At 51.0% G+C, this 14,993-nt stretch overlaps 2 protein-coding genes across 6 annotated transcripts in view; one reads left to right on the top strand and one right to left on the bottom strand.

The window, feature by feature from the left end:
- Window positions 1-6: 6 nt before the first annotated feature.
- Window positions 7-1,253, top strand: COMMD5 (COMM domain containing 5). Its single transcript, XM_014538682.1, has one exon. The coding sequence runs from the start codon at window positions 365-367 to the stop codon at window positions 1,037-1,039; it is 675 nt and encodes a 224-aa protein (XP_014394168.1). The 5' UTR covers window positions 7-364; the 3' UTR covers window positions 1,040-1,253.
- A 2,738-nt stretch (window positions 1,254-3,991) lies between these two features.
- Window positions 3,992-14,993, bottom strand: part of LOC102253984 (zinc finger protein 16) — a 43,161-nt gene continuing 32,159 nt past the window's right edge. The window contains exons 1-6 of one of the 5 annotated variants that reach the window (XM_014538673.1): window positions 14,822-14,987; window positions 13,824-14,038; window positions 13,679-13,726; window positions 13,159-13,285; window positions 10,964-11,080; window positions 3,992-7,516 (exon numbers count right to left, since the gene is read on the bottom strand). In XM_014538673.1, coding sequence (XP_014394159.1) covers window positions 5,748-7,516; window positions 10,964-11,080; window positions 13,159-13,285; window positions 13,679-13,726; window positions 13,824-13,913 — 2,151 coding nt within the window. In that variant the 5' untranslated portion in view covers window positions 13,914-14,038; window positions 14,822-14,987 and the 3' untranslated portion in view covers window positions 3,992-5,747. The other 4 variants (XM_005865055.2, XM_005865056.2, XM_005865057.2 and 1 more) reach the window with 4 other exon arrangements.

The following is a 14,993-nucleotide window of genomic DNA, read 5'->3' on the forward strand; positions in this document are numbered from 1 at the left end:
CCCGCGGCTCGTGCCCACGTAAGGTGTCCAGGATGCCACGGCGAGCTCAGGGCATGACTCGAACGGGTCTCATATCTGTCACTCCTTCCCCCGCGCCGGTGGCTGCTCTCTTCCCCTCCCTGCCGTCTCTCTTGCTGACTCCTGCCTCCCCTCTTCCTGAGACCATCTGATCCCAGGGTGCTTCCCATCACATGGGCTGTCAGTCGTAGTTCCCACTGTCACTGTCTTGAAGGTGGGAATCGGGTCAGTCCTCAGTCACTGACTCAAAGGACGTGGGAAGTCACTAGGCTTCTCTCCACCCCCTCCAGGCAGGTGCAGCTGGGACCTGCCTCTGAGCTGATTGATCAGAGAGGAGGAAGCCGCAATGTCCGCCGTGGGAGCTGTAGCTCCATACTTGCATCACCCTGGTGTCAGTCACAGCGGCCAGGTGAGTTTCCTGGGGGCCCAGCTCCCCCCAGAGGTGGCAGCAATACCCCGGCTCCTGGGGGACTTGGACAGGGGCACGTTCAGAAAACTGTTGAAACTGGTGGTCAGTGGCCTGCAGGGAGAGGACTGCCGTGAAGCTGTGCAGCGCCTTGGGACTACTGCACACCTGTCGGAGGAGCGGCTGGGTGCCCTGCTTGCTGGCACCCACACGCTGCTCCAGCAGGCCCTCCGGCTGCCCCCAGCCAGTCTGAAGCCCGACGCCTTCAAGGACCAGCTCCAGGAACTCTGCATCCCCCAGGACCTGGTCGTGGACTTGGCCAGTGTGGTGTTTGGGAGCCAGCGGCCTCTCCTTGACTCTGTGGCCAGGCAGCAGGGGGCCTGGCTGCCCCACATTGCCAACTGTCGGTGGAGGGTGGATGTAGCAATCTCCACCAGCGCCCTGGCCCGCTCCCTGCAGCCAAGTGTCCTGATGCAGCTGACACTTTCCGATGGGTCAGCACACCGCTTTGAGGTCCCCACAGCCAAATTCCAGGAGCTTCGGTACAGCGTGGCCCTGGTGTTGAAGGAGATGGCTGACCTGGAGAAGAAGTGCGAGCACAAACTGCAGGACTGACCTGCACTCCCAGTTGCTCTGTTGACCTGGGGACAGTTGCTCAGACATCTCCAAAAGGAAGTGCATCCTGCCTAGGAGGCACTCTTCAGTGAGAATGTGAATGCAACCATGTCACTCTGTTTGATTAAAAAAAGTCAGCACTGTTTTTCCTTTATTTGGGAGTAAAGCAACAATTAAAAATATGTCTTCCTGGGTGGTGTCACCCTGCACACAACTCCCCTGGCTGTTGGTGGCATTGCTGGGTGCGGGTACTTGCTGCTCCAGGGTGGCCAACTGGTCCAGTCAGTCTAGGGCCCAGTCCAAAGTCTTTATGCAGATGCCAAGTTTGTTCAGCTGGGCCCCAGGTAGCATCTGAGTGTTCTGCTCATTTGTTTCTACGAACCATGTGTTTCAGAGTGGATATTTCATTCTCGTCTTAAATCCCTGATCTCAAGGAGCCAGCATTGTAGTGTGGAAAGGAAGGCTTTACAGAGTACATAACAAATGACTGGCGTAGCTTGTTATTGGAAATAGTAAATGATAAAATAGGCCAGTGTCCAGGGAATGGGAAGCAGGGCTATGGGAGAATTGGGTTGTCATTTTACATTGGGTCATAAGGTGGGCTTCCTAGAAGAGTTGGTATGTGAGCAAAGACTTGCAAGAGGTGAGGGAGCAGTGACCCAAGGGAGACTTCTGGGTAGAAGGGGAGTGAAGTAGAGGGGAGTGAGAGTACCAAGGGCATGCCCTACCCTAACAGCTGTTTAAGTACGATCATACTGGATGTTGTATTGAGGCCAGGAACAGGGGCCTTTCCCAGCACCTCCAGGGTGGGTGTGCTGGTCAGCTTGGGCTGGTGGTCCCAGAGGACACACATTTAGGGCTGAAAGCCACTGGTGAGAGTACAGGGCATGCCCTACCCTAACAGCTGTTTAAGTACGATCATACTGGATGTTGTATTGAGGCCAGGAAGGAACAGGGGCCTTTCCCAGCACCTCCAGGGTGGGTGTGCTGGTCAGCTTGGGCTGGTGGTCCCAGAGGACACACATTTAGGGCTGAAAGCCACTGAGACCTGGGAGTTTCTGGTGTGCAAGATTACCACAGTGACATTTGTCCAGTGCAATCAGGAATGGAGACCTTGGGTCTGAGCCCAGTCCATCAGGGTGCTAGAAGCTCCACCGCCACTGTGGGACCTTGTGGCTGAGACTCCATGGCTCAAAATTATGCACCTGGTAGCAGTGAGGAAATGTGCCTTCCAGGCCACCCTGTGTTACTGACCCCAGGGGTGGAAATGGGCCTGTTACTCAGAACCTACCTCAAGCCTCTCAGCAGCCCCTGCAGCAGGGGGTGGGCAGTCACTTGGAGCTGCAGCATCAAATAGCAGGTAACCCCTGGGATTTTCACACCATATTTCTGCCCGCCAGGCCACAGAGAACGCTGGTGCACCCAGCTGGAGTTTACTGGCTACCTCCATGGCTGTGTTACTGTGTCTACTCTGGTGGTCCACTAGAGGGTCAGCAGACGGGGGAAGGGGGATTTCTGAGGCACAGCTTTTGGTCCCATGCCATATGTTCCCACTTCCACCCTCACCCCAGGTAAGTGGGGGCACCCACCAGCCTCCCCTCCCCCCACCAGAAGATGATCTGTGCCTTTTGTCATCCAGTTAGGACCAGGTGGTTGAGGTGTTCTCCATCCTACCCTGGCCAGGTAGCTCAATTGGTTAGAGCATAGTTCCAATATACCAAGGTTTCAGGTTTGATCCCATCAGGGCACATACAAGAATCAACCAATGAATGCATTAAAAAGCTGAACAAATCAGTGTTTCTCTCTCCCTCCCTCTCAAGTCAATTTTTTTAAAAACCATTCTTCAGAATCATACAAAATGAGGAGGTAGGTGGGTGTCAGCTCTAACTGCTACAGCTCCCTTGTCCCAGCTCTCGTCAGGCTGAAGTGGGCAGCCACAGGATTCACTCAGGCTGCAAAGGGACCATCTACCCTTGTTTGTGGTTGATCACCATAGACCTGGACATGAGGGCAGGGGCTGGCTTTTCCCACCTTTGTTCCAGGTCTGCACAGGGAATGATGCACCTGGAAAATTACCTTTCAGCTCTGTCAACCTTACTTAGATCCTGTGGAAGCTCTTGGTAGCTGTTTCTCTTCTGTGGGTCTCTGACTTTTCAACTTCAAAGCCTGGATACTCCTCAAATTCATCATTCATTCATTCAACAAACATTTCCTGGGCTGTGAGTATAAGTCACACACACTGGGGATACAGGTACGTAAACTCACTGGGTTCTGCCTTGCGGCAAACACTTTGGGAAGTTTCCACAAACCTCAAAATAGTTACAATCCAACATCATAAATCAAATTTCAATCTATAATTGAGAATAAAAGCAACCAGCTTAAAATTATGGGTTTAATTTATTGACTCAAAAAGAGAAGTCGAAAGTATTTTAAAACCTATTGTTAAACAGTGCTGAAAATCCTTAAAATGAGTTTATATTTACTGAAGCCCAAATTGGGGAATATAGCAGGAAAGTAGAGCCAGGCTGGCGAGGCTCAGTGGTTGAGCATCAACCCATGAACCAGGAGGTCAGGGTTTGATTGCCAGTCAGGGCACATGCCTGGGTTGGGCTCAATCCGCAGTGTGGGGTGTGCAGGAGGCAGCCAATTGATGATTCTCTCTTATCATTGATACTTCTATCCCTCTCTCTTCCTCTCTGAAATCAATAAAAATATGTATTTTTTAAAAAAAGGTCAGCCCTAGCCAGTTTGGCTCAGTGGATAGAGCGTCGGCCTGCGGACTGGGAGGTCCCGGGTTCGATTCCGGCCAGGGGCATGTGCCTTGGTTGCGGGCACATCCCCAGTCGGAGGTGTGCAGGAGGCAGCTGATTGATGTTTCTCTCTCATCAATGTTTCTAGCTCTCTATTCCTCTCCCTTCCTCTCTGTGAAAAATCAATAAAATATATATTTAAAAAAAAAAAAGGTCAGAATATTTCAAAACGCGTGGTCTGCTTGGTAGGCATTCAAAACACCCAGTCTTATGGCCTCAGTGTTTGTTTGATTAATGCACCAGCACCACACAATAGCAGGCCTCACCAGCCCTTGATCCAGGACCATGGCTGTGCACACTCAAATGCTAAAGGAGATTTAAGGTAGAAGTCTCTGGCCTGCAGTTACTGTGAGGGGAAAGAAAGCATCATGTCCAGGCTGGAGTCTGGAGAAGTCCATATAATCCTCCATCCTTTTGTCCCTCATTACCCAGGAGTAGACAAGGGAGGTGGGGTCCAATGAAGAGGCCCTTCGGTGCACAACAGTACCAAGTGCCAGCAGATGGCAGGAGTGTGCTCTCTCCACTCAGGACCTCGGCTCCAGAGCCGTTGCTGGGCGGCCTAAAATATTTACAGCCCTTTAAACTTGGGCCCACCCATCCAGATGTGCCAGCAGTGACCACCTTGGGTGAGCACAGCAGCTGAGGAGGAGACACAACGAGCATGACCTCTGCATAATGCACACAAGTCCCTGGTCCTCTGACCATTCGACTCAAGTTCTGGGTAGAGCAGGGATGCCTGGAGAGATAGGCCCACTGATTTCATGGCATCCTGGCACCAGGTGAAGGACATGTCAGGCAGTGAGTGATGGATAAGCAGTAGCAGTTGGTGATCAGGCTGACTGGCTCCACCCATGTGCTGGAAACACTAGCTCACATAAACTTTACCACCTCAAAATCCACTGCTCCCAGCTACAGCAGAAAGCTCAGGAACCTCCTAATGCAAACATGGGGATCAGCAAGCATTTTCTTCACCTGACTCAAATCCATAGCCTGCTACAGGATATGCCATGCACGGCGATAGAAGCAGCAAGGTCTCAAGGACCTGCGGTGGGCTTGACCAAACCAGTGTGATGGTGACCCAAATCAAGTGTCACAACAAATCCTGAAGTGACTGACCTGTGTCCCTCTGGGATACCAGTCCACATGTGGAAGAAATGGGCTCCTCCACTGGGATGAAGGTCTCTCAAATATTGCCCCTCTGATTGTAGCAATGGTACCAAAGGTCAGCAGGTCTCGAGTGGACTCCTGGCCCCTGGACTCCTTCCCAAATGGTGAATACTGGACACTGGACAGGGAGGGGGTCAATGCGGCAGGTCTGTCTCATCCAGTGGCCTCCATGGCATTAATTAACTGCTCTGTGAGACAAAGTGAATGAACATGGGCCCAGCCTGTAGGTCAGATTAATCAGAGTGGCTTGGCCCATGTGGAAACTCAAGTTGACCCTGGGTGGCTGCTTGCCTGGGCTGCTGATGGCGGAAGAGGTTTGAAGAAAAGGAGTCAGGTGAAGGCAGAAGGGAATTCCAGACACTCCTCTTCAGCGCATGCAAGCTCACACATCCTTGCTGAAGCCAGTCTGAGTAACTGGTGCTGAAGACACTGAGTATCTCATCTTGCAGAGCTCACAGGACTTCTCAGGCCTCAGCTGCAGAACCTGGGTTCATCCCTCTGCACACTCAGAACTCTACATGACTCCCCTGATGCAAGGGACACAGGGTTATGGAGTGGGATAAAATCAGAATTCCAGAAAAAAACACATTTTGTATGAACTTGGATATTTTTAAAAGAGCAATTCTGAATCTTTACTAACATTCTACCTTGTTAGTATCAATTACCCCATATAATTTAAATAGGTTAAGGCTGTGGGTTTATTCCCACTTACATTTAAAGAGGTGAGTGATCTATCCTATATGAATCTTCTGATGCTGAGTGAGCCTTGAGCTCCGATTAAAGGCTTTGCCACATTCGTTACATTTATAAGGTTTCTCTCCAGTGTGAATCCTCTGATGTATAATGAGATGGGAGCGCCATCTGAATATTTTCTCACATTCATTACATTTGTGTAGTTTCTTTACAGTGTTAACTTTTTTACGGCTCACATGGGTAGAACCCTCCAGGGTGCCCCCGTATTCGTGGTACCACTGGGCACGTGTGTGAATCCTCTGGTGCTCAATGAGGTACGAACTTCGACTAAAGGCTTTCCCACACTCACTGCATCCATAGGGCTTTACTCCAGCATGAATTATCTGGTGTTGGAAAAGGGTTGAGTTCTGACTGAAGGCTTTCCCGCACTCACCACATTTATAGGGCCTCTCCCCGGTGTGAACCCTCTGATGAATTGTGAGCTGTGTGCTCATACTGAAGGCTTTTCCACATTCCAGGCACTCGTAGGGTTTCTCTCCCTTGTGAATCCTCTGATGGTAAATGAGGCTTGAGCTCTGGCTGAAGGCTTTTCCACAATCACTACACTCATAGGGTTTCTCTCCGGTGTGAATTCTCTGGTGCTGAATCAGGTGTGAGCCCTGGACAAAGCCCTTCCCACACTCATCACATTTGAATGGTTTTTCTCCAGTGTGAGTTCTTTGGTGGCGAATAAGCCGTGAGCTACAACCGAAGGCTTTTGCACACTTGTTGCATTTATACGGTTTCTCTCCGGTGTGAATCAGCTGGTGCTGACTAAGGCGAGAGACCCACCTGAAAGCCTTCCCGCACTCATCACACTTAAACGGTTTCTCTGCAGCGTGGATTCTCTGGTGTGCAACGAGGCTGGCACCATCCAGGGTTCTTGGAACTGGAGGCTTCTCCCCAGTGTGCATCAGCTGGTGCTGAGCCAGGGTTGAGCTCTGGCTGAATGCCTTCCCACACTCCTGGCACGAGTAGGGCCTCTCTCCAGTGTGAGTCCTCTGGTGTCTGACCAGCTGAGACTGCTGGCTGAAGGCCTTCCCACACTCACGACAGCAATAGGGCCTCTCTCCTGTGTGCACCCTCTGATGGTGGATGAGGCTGGAGCTCTGACCAAAGGCTTTCCCACATTCCTCACACCTGTATGGTTTCTCTCCCGTATGAATTCTTTGATGCTGAATAAGTTTTGAGCTCAGGCGAAAGGCTTTTCCACACTCTATGCATTTGAATGGTTTCTCTCCAGTGTGGATTCTCTGATGCTGATTAAGCTGCGAGCACAACCTGAAGACTTTCCCACATTCCTCACACTCATACGGCTTCTCTCCATGGCAGTTACTTTGATGTTTCCCCTGTAAGCAATCAGATAACTTTTTTTGGCACTCCTGACATCTGTTAAGTTCCTTCTGTACACCAAAGTGAGGCAGAGCCACGAATCTGAAACTCCTGCCACACACATCGCATCTTCGAGATGGCCCATCTGCAGCAACCCCCTGACTTTTCTCAGGTTGACAACCCAGGCTGACATGTCCCTGCACATCCTCCTTGGCAGAGGTCTTCCTGGGAGCCACAGTCCCTGTGTGCAAGTGGTGTTTCTGAAAGAGAGAGCTTAGCTTACTCTCTGGCCAGACCTCAGAATCAGAGGTGTCTCCGAAGCCAGGACTCTGAGGATAATCCCAAGGGGGGGGTTTGACCATCGCTGCCAGAGACTCTGATTTTAGCATGTGCACATCTTCACCAGCCTGCTCACCATCAGTGCTTATCGTAGAATCTGAAACATACAGGCAGGATAAGGCTCCTTCTCCTGAGCTCACAGAAAGGACAGAGGCTGAGGTGGGGATCATCACTAGGAACTGAGCTCCCTCCTAGGACACCTGACATGCAAAGACACTATCAAAACTTGACACCTTTGACAATTCTCAAAATTTGGTTTCATTCATACTTTTTGCTTTACACATTCATTTAACCACAGTACATGCGGCTGAGCACTAAGAGCCACTTCCCACAGGGGGCCACATCAGTAGAGGTTCATTCTGTGGGGAACTGGTGTGAGGAAAAGTCCACGAAGAATGTGGGCCCTAGATGGTTTGGCTCAGTGGATAGAGCGTCAGCCCGAGATTTGGGTCAAGGGCATGTATCTCAGTTACAGGCTTGATCCCCAGCCCCAGCTGGGGTGCATACAGGAGGCAACCAATCGATGTGTCTCTCTCACATCAATATTTCTGTCTTTCTTTCACCGCTTCCACTCTCTCTAAAAAATCAATTGAAAAACTATCCTCAAGTGAGGATTAACAACAAAAAAAGAAAGTGAGCCTGATAGAGTGGGGGGTTTAGGAGAGGCAGAATTAGGCTGAGAGGTCAGAGAGGTGGTGAGGAAGAAAGAAGAATTTTAAACTTAAAACAGAGGGATGGGCAGGTGCTGAGAAAGATGAAGCAGGAAAGCTATTGAAAGGTGTACAGGGGTGAGGCCGAAGGCCTGGGCATTGGCCTGTCCCCTGGTTGGGCTTCTGAGTGTGACCCAAGGCCAGAAATCTGCTTGCTCCAGGCCACTCTCCCCAACTCACATCTGACCATGTCCCTTGCCAGTCTGCCCCTCACCTTCTCCATATGGATTTCTCCTTCCTGTGCATTTCTGGGGGGTCCACCTACTCCACCAGCCCCCACAAGCCTTCCTGACATGCACTTACCCCACATAAGCTTCAACCTCCTTCCTACTCTGCAATCCCAGGAAGTGTTTTTGCTTAAGTCAGACCCTGTCATCCCTAATCACTTCCAGGGCCATCACCAGCCTAGGGCTGTCCCACAGTGAAACCGAGGACCCAGTGACAGGGCTTCGCTGGCTCCTCACATCAGTGCTCCAGCGATGGAGACCCATCTCTATGTCAGTCCTGGAGTATGGAAGGGGCTGCATGCAAGCTAGTGAGGTCAGTAGTGGATAAGGGGTGTGTGGCTCACAGAGGTTAAGTAGTTCACCCATAGTCACACAGCTAATGAGAGACTAACAAATGAACCCAGGTCTGTTTCCCCAAACACACACCCTTTCAACATCTCTGTGCCCTTAGGATGTGGGACATCTCCTGCCTGGTCCTCACTGTTTATCGTTTCTGCACAAACAACCTTGGCAAACCTGCTCTACTAACAGGGCAGGAGCAGTCATAGAGATGAGAAAACAGACAAGTATTGCTCTCCTCTGCATGCTGCTTCAGGGCAGAGGAGCCTATGAATAGCTATGAAAGAGCAGTTAAGGATGCCAGCACTGCCTGGGCCTCCTGCAGCTGGATGAGGACAGTGCAAACCCACCTGGCTGCCTCGGAGTCCACCTCCCTCTCTCCTGTAGCCAAGTCGGCAAGCAGCAGTTAGTTACATTACAAAGGTCTTGCCTCCCTACATGCCACATCCTCAACAACAGTCTCCTACATATAGCCAGCAGGCTCCTGTGTGGCTCAGCATGCACATGTTCCTTCCCTTCAGGGTCACAAGACACCTGCACACAGTACAGCCCACCTCTTCCTGTCCCCACTTACTAATGAGTACTCCTTTGACAAAGACCCTCTCCTTACTAGCCCAGCCAGGCTCCTCTGAGCCTTGCTGAACCAGGCCTCCCCCTTGGTATGTAGGAACAAAACACTAGCATGGCTTCTAACAGCTCAAAGCTGCATCCCTAGAATGACACCAACCCCCTTAAAGCATCTGCCTAAGAAAACTGGAGGATGCTTGTCCCAGCCAACTCCCAAGAGCAAAGCCCGTCAGCAAGCCCAGGTGGTGTCACATGGACCTGCTTTTTCCTCTGTGATCCGTCACACCCCGTGCCTGGCTCTGACACCTCTGAGCAAGTGGAAGCTGAATAAGCTCTCGGTGAACTCTGACCTACTGCAGTTGTCACTCAGACTAAATTGTCCTCACCACTGCAACTATGACACTGACCATGAAGTCCCCAGGGGGCCTTCAGTCCTGAGACTGGGCTGGCTGTGATGGTGGCAGCTGCAAGCCCTGCCCTCTCCCATGACCAGGAGGATCCTGGAATATCAGCTGTACCAACCAACAATATCACATCTTGTGGATGTTCTAACATGCTCCACAAATTTTCATCCATGAGGCTGTCCTCTGCCCTGTACACCCAGGTCTGGGAGCAGCTCTAAGTCTCATCGCAGGGAAGTCTTCTTGATGCCTAACCACTAGGAAGGTCATCTCCATACGTGAACCTCTTACTAAGGAGCTCTGGCTCTCCTGCCATGGTGCCAGCCTGGCCTGTGTGGCTAAATGGTTAAGTGTTGACCTATGAACCAGGAGGTCATGGTTCGATTCCCAGTCAGAGTACATACCCGGGTTGCAGGCTCAACCATCAGTGTGGGGCCTACAGGAGGCAGCCAATCAATGATTCTTTCTCACCACTGATGTTTCTATCCCTTTCTCCCTTCCTCTATCTGAAATCAATAAAAACATGTATTAAAAAAAAAAAATCTCTCTCCACCTTGGAAATGTTTCATGGGGGCTGGGTTTTAACTGGGCCAATCTGTCCCTTTACACCCAGCATGTCAAACTTGCTTTACACCTTCCCAAAAAGGGTCAGAAAGGGGTCTGGACATGAAGGTCCTTGTTATGAGCTGATTGTGCCCCCAAAAAGTGTGCTGAAGCTCTCGCCCAGAACCTCAGAATACAAACTTATTTACAAACAGGACCCTAGAGCTGGAGTTAGTTAAGATGAGATCACACTGAAGTATGGAGGCCCTAATCTAATATGACTGATATCCTTGGAAAGACAGACACAGGAAGAATGCGCTGTGACGTGGAGGACTGGGTGACGCAGCCACAAGCAGAGGAACACCTGGGGCCACCAGAAGCTGGAAGGATCCTCCCCTACAGACTTCAGAGGGGTCACAACCCCACCAATGCCTTGATTTTGGACCTCTGGCCCCAAGACTGTGAGATATGAATCTTTATCAGTTCAAGCCTCCAGTCTCTGGTGGTTTGTTATGGCAGCCCGGAGCCTCACCTGAGAGGCTAGGGTCATCTGGGATCCCCAGAAGTTCTGGAGGGAGCACAACAGTACCAGTGACATGATGTTCACCCGAGAAGCTGCTCAGAACCAAGATTACTCCTTCTCTTGCATCCATGCTTGTATCTCAATAAGAGTATTGGTAAGATGAGAGACTTAATAAAAACAAACTCGCATGGTGATCCTAGGGTCCGCCTTCCCGGGCACAAAACCGAGCCTCACCTGTCTGGAGGGTCCTTCGTGCCTCTCTCGCCTCTGTTCCCTGCAGGTCAAGGACCCATGGCTCCTGCCCTTGCTCCAGCCGGGAGATCAGTTCAGGCTTGAAGAGCAGAAATCCTGCTGTCAAGGTGACAAAGGAAACCACATTGGTGCTGCTGGGAATGCAGCGCAGGGCTCAGTGCCCCCTGGTTTCCAAAAGTAAAGGGGTGGGAGGCTGCTGGGCTACAGGCAGAGTCTCTGAGGGAGCATCACAGGGTTAGGATCCAGGCACAGGGGCCCTCTCTGTCTGGTTCAGCCCAGCTCCTGAGGCTAGACGGCAAGGGATGCCTGGACTCCCAGCCCATTCCCTTTGCTTCAAGGCCAAGATCCCAGCAGACCCTGTCACCCAAGAGTTTGCCAAGAAGAGGCCACTGTACTTCAAGAAGAGAAAAGCTAGGCACTACCAGCAAGCCCCTCAGTTCAGAGGGCAGGTGTGTGCTCCAAGAGGTAGGGGTAATTAAGGAACAAGACAGGAGCATTTGAGATCTTGCTTCTCAGCATAGGTCATCAGTTTGGGTCAAAGAAACTCTTATTAAAAAAACAAACGAACAAAAAAACCCGCCCTGGCTGAGTAGTTCAATTGCTTAGTGTGGTCCTGATAGGCCAAGGATGCAGGTTTGATCTCCAGTACATACAAGAATCAATCAATGAATGCATAAATATGTAGAACATCAAATCAGTGTTTTCTCTCTCTCTTTCCTTTCCTCTTTCTAAAAATCAATCAATAAATAAAAATTTTTAAAAAGGAAAAAGAATGAAAACAAAAGAACAACAAAAATAAAGCACTGAATGAAGCACACTTTAAACCAGAAGGCAATGAGGTCCAGTCCTCACCCAGATACCCCCCGTCTTGCATCCTTGCACAAAGCAAGGGAGCTAGGCAGCCTGGGAAGTGGTGAAGACCTGTGGGCACCCATCTGACACCCTCCTTCCAGGGCCATCAGCCCCATGCTGCGGGGCATCAGTGTGGTGAGCTCCCATCCCATCCCTGTGGTTGGAGCTTCCTTCAGGTTTCCAACCATGAGGGCGGAGAACGGCAGGCAGAGAGATCCCAGGTTGAAGGCCTCAAGTGCAGGCAGGACCCCACATGAACAGGAAACACGTGTTCTCTCCAAGCACACATGGAGCAGTCAGAGGAACATGCTTGGGCCAGCCTTGAAGGGGTCATGGTGCAGTGCTCAGGACCCCCAGAACACAGAACAACCAAAATGCAACGGAACATGAAAGTAACCACAACACACAGCTCAAAACTATCAGCCACTTGGAGATTCAGTAACGATTTACTAACTGGCACAATGTGTAGGATGCAGCTGAAGTAGCATATAAAGACAAAAATTTACATTTTTAAACATATTTACTAGAAATAAGGACAGTAGAACACAAATGAGGTAAACAGTAAATTCAAGAAATTGGAAACAACACAGCAAACACAAACACAAAAGAAAAAAATAATAAAAACCGGGCAGAATTCAGTGAAATAGAGAACAAGGACCCCCACACACCACTCCCCAAAAATTGAGCAAAACCAAAACCTGGCTCTTTGAAAATATGAATAAACAGTCCTGGGGCAAAACCAATCAAGACACTGCCCAAAACTTACATAAGGGGACAGCTGCAAACATAACAGAGCTTAAAAATAAAGATGGAAAGCATTATGAATAAATACATGCTGAAAACGGAAAATACAAATGAATAGGTAAATTTGTACAAAAACTAGAAATGACAAAGGTGACAAAAGGAGAAATTCACAAGCTTGTTGGACCATCAAGCATGAAAGAAGGAGGAGCTTCCCCAGGGCCCAGGTGTTTTACAGGGACTTCTACCAAAAACTTGACAGGTTCAACTAACTCCATCGATATAAATTCCTCCAGAAGTTAAAAAAGATAGCAAAAAAGCTATTTTAGTTTGAATTCTATTTCTTTAAAGCTAACCTCTTAGCCCAGACAAGAAAGAGGTTGTATTACCTCCCAGAAGTCCACATACCCTGTGAGGATTAAACCCTGTGACGTGAGCAAATCTAGGAGCCTGCCTGGCTCACCATGACCCATCCTAGCGTCAGGAGCTGACCACATGGCCTCCATATCCCCAGCTCTGAGAGGCCTGGCCAGGCAGGTGCTGATCTATGATGCAGGGGGAGGGGTCCCAAGGTACAGCCTCACCTAGTCCAGCCACACTGCTGTGGTTCTCCAGCATCACCTCCTTGTAGAGGGCCCTCTGGCCAGGGTCCAGACACATCCACTCCTCCCGTGAGAAGTGCACAGCCACATCACCAAATGTCACAGCCTCCTGAAAGGACACATACCAGCACCCCAGGGACCGCTGGGTGCCAGCCCCATTCTGGGGCCACCTCATTGTGTCTCAGAAATGTGGACCACAGGGCTGGGTGAGACAGTCACCAGGAGCCTTTGGCTCTACAATCAAGGGTAGGGGCAGTATGGAGGAGAGAAGGGACCCAGACCATGGACCTACAACCCTCCACTCGAGAGCCTCAGGCAGGCCCGAGTCCTGGCAGGGGTGTGCTCACTACCTTGGGGATGGGCATGCCAGAGTCTGGCAAGGGCCACAGCGAGAGGCTGAAGCAGAGTCTAGGCCCAGGCACAATGGGCAGGGTGGGTACCCAGAGGAGGTGGCAGAACCCTCACAAGAAGAGTGAGGGAATGGAGGCAGTCAGACTCCTACCATGAGGCTTGGTGGATGAGTATCCATGTGTCCTGGCCGAGAGACCTGCTGACAGTTGTGAAAAGGTCAGAGGTCAGGATGCTGGAGGCCCCCCAACCCCTGATGTCCAGGGTAACCCAGGGGGCAGTGTTCTCTGATCCTTTACCTCCACTTCCAGATTTTCTCTGGCTGGGACACAGGGGGAAACCAAGGCAGCCACAGTACTGGAGCATATGTCCCCCGAGGCTTCGTTCATCTTTCAGAGCGTGTGGTGGTTGTGAATCACTTAAGGGGTGGTTGCCACTTGCGTCAGGTGCTCAACCAGGCAATGGGGTGCAGCAGTGAGCAATGCACAAGGGCTTTGCTTTCACGAAGCACAGTCTAGTAGAGAGAAAAATTAAGTAACCGCCCAAATAAATGAAAATTAGAACTGTGATGGCACCAACATACATGGAACTACGAAAGCATTTAAAGTAGGATATCCTGCCCTAGCCGATTTGGCTCAGTGGACAGAGCGTTGGCCTAGGGACCTACGGGTCCTGGGTTCGATTCTGATTCATGTCAAGGACATGTACCTTGGTTGCAGGCTCCTCCCCAGCCCAGACCCTGGTCAGGGCTCATGCAGGAGGCAACTAATCGATGTGTCTGTCACTCTCTCTAAAAATCAATGGGAAAATATCCTCGGATGAGGATTTAAAAAAATAAAATTAGTCTGATGGGTCACTTCCTGGCGGAGTTAACTAGGCCAAGGAGGTGAAGGTAGGGAAGGCGCTCCAGGCAACAGGCCCAGCATTTGCAAAGGGCCCCGGGCAGGAAGGATGGGCTGAAGGAGCCAGTGGGCCGGATCACAGGGAGGTAGTTGTGACTGGACATCAGAGCAGCGGGAGCCTGACAATGAATCGCGGGGCAAAGAGGATTGAATACAGAACCCCCCCCGCCATGTAATCTCGGCCTCTCCCCATGGCCCCTGGCAGGTCACAATGAGGAGGGGGTTTCCTAGTGGAGCTTTGGGTCAGAAGCGGCTTGTGGGTGAATTCCCCAGGCCGAGTGCACGCAGGACTGACTGGGCAGAAGTGACCGCTGTCGGGCAGCGCTGGATCCTCATCCCCAGTCGAGAAGGGCAGCCGAGAGGCAGCCAGCATTCAGAGAAGACTAACTTCCTACCCGCGCCAGGCACAGCCCTTCCAGACACTGTAACTAAGTCTAGGTCTTCCCGGGGCCATGAGGGGGAAAGAAGGCCCTCGGAGAAAGGGGTGATGCAGGAAGGAGAACCAGGCTCCCTCTGGAGCAGGCTGGCGGGAAGGCCGCGCTGGAGCCTGCGGCACTCGGCCCAACA

This window comes from Myotis brandtii, unplaced genomic scaffold (assembly GCF_000412655.1).
Source record: "Myotis brandtii unplaced genomic scaffold, ASM41265v1 scaffold1956, whole genome shotgun sequence".
In the NCBI taxonomy this organism is placed as follows: Eukaryota; Metazoa; Chordata; class Mammalia; order Chiroptera; family Vespertilionidae; genus Myotis; species Myotis brandtii.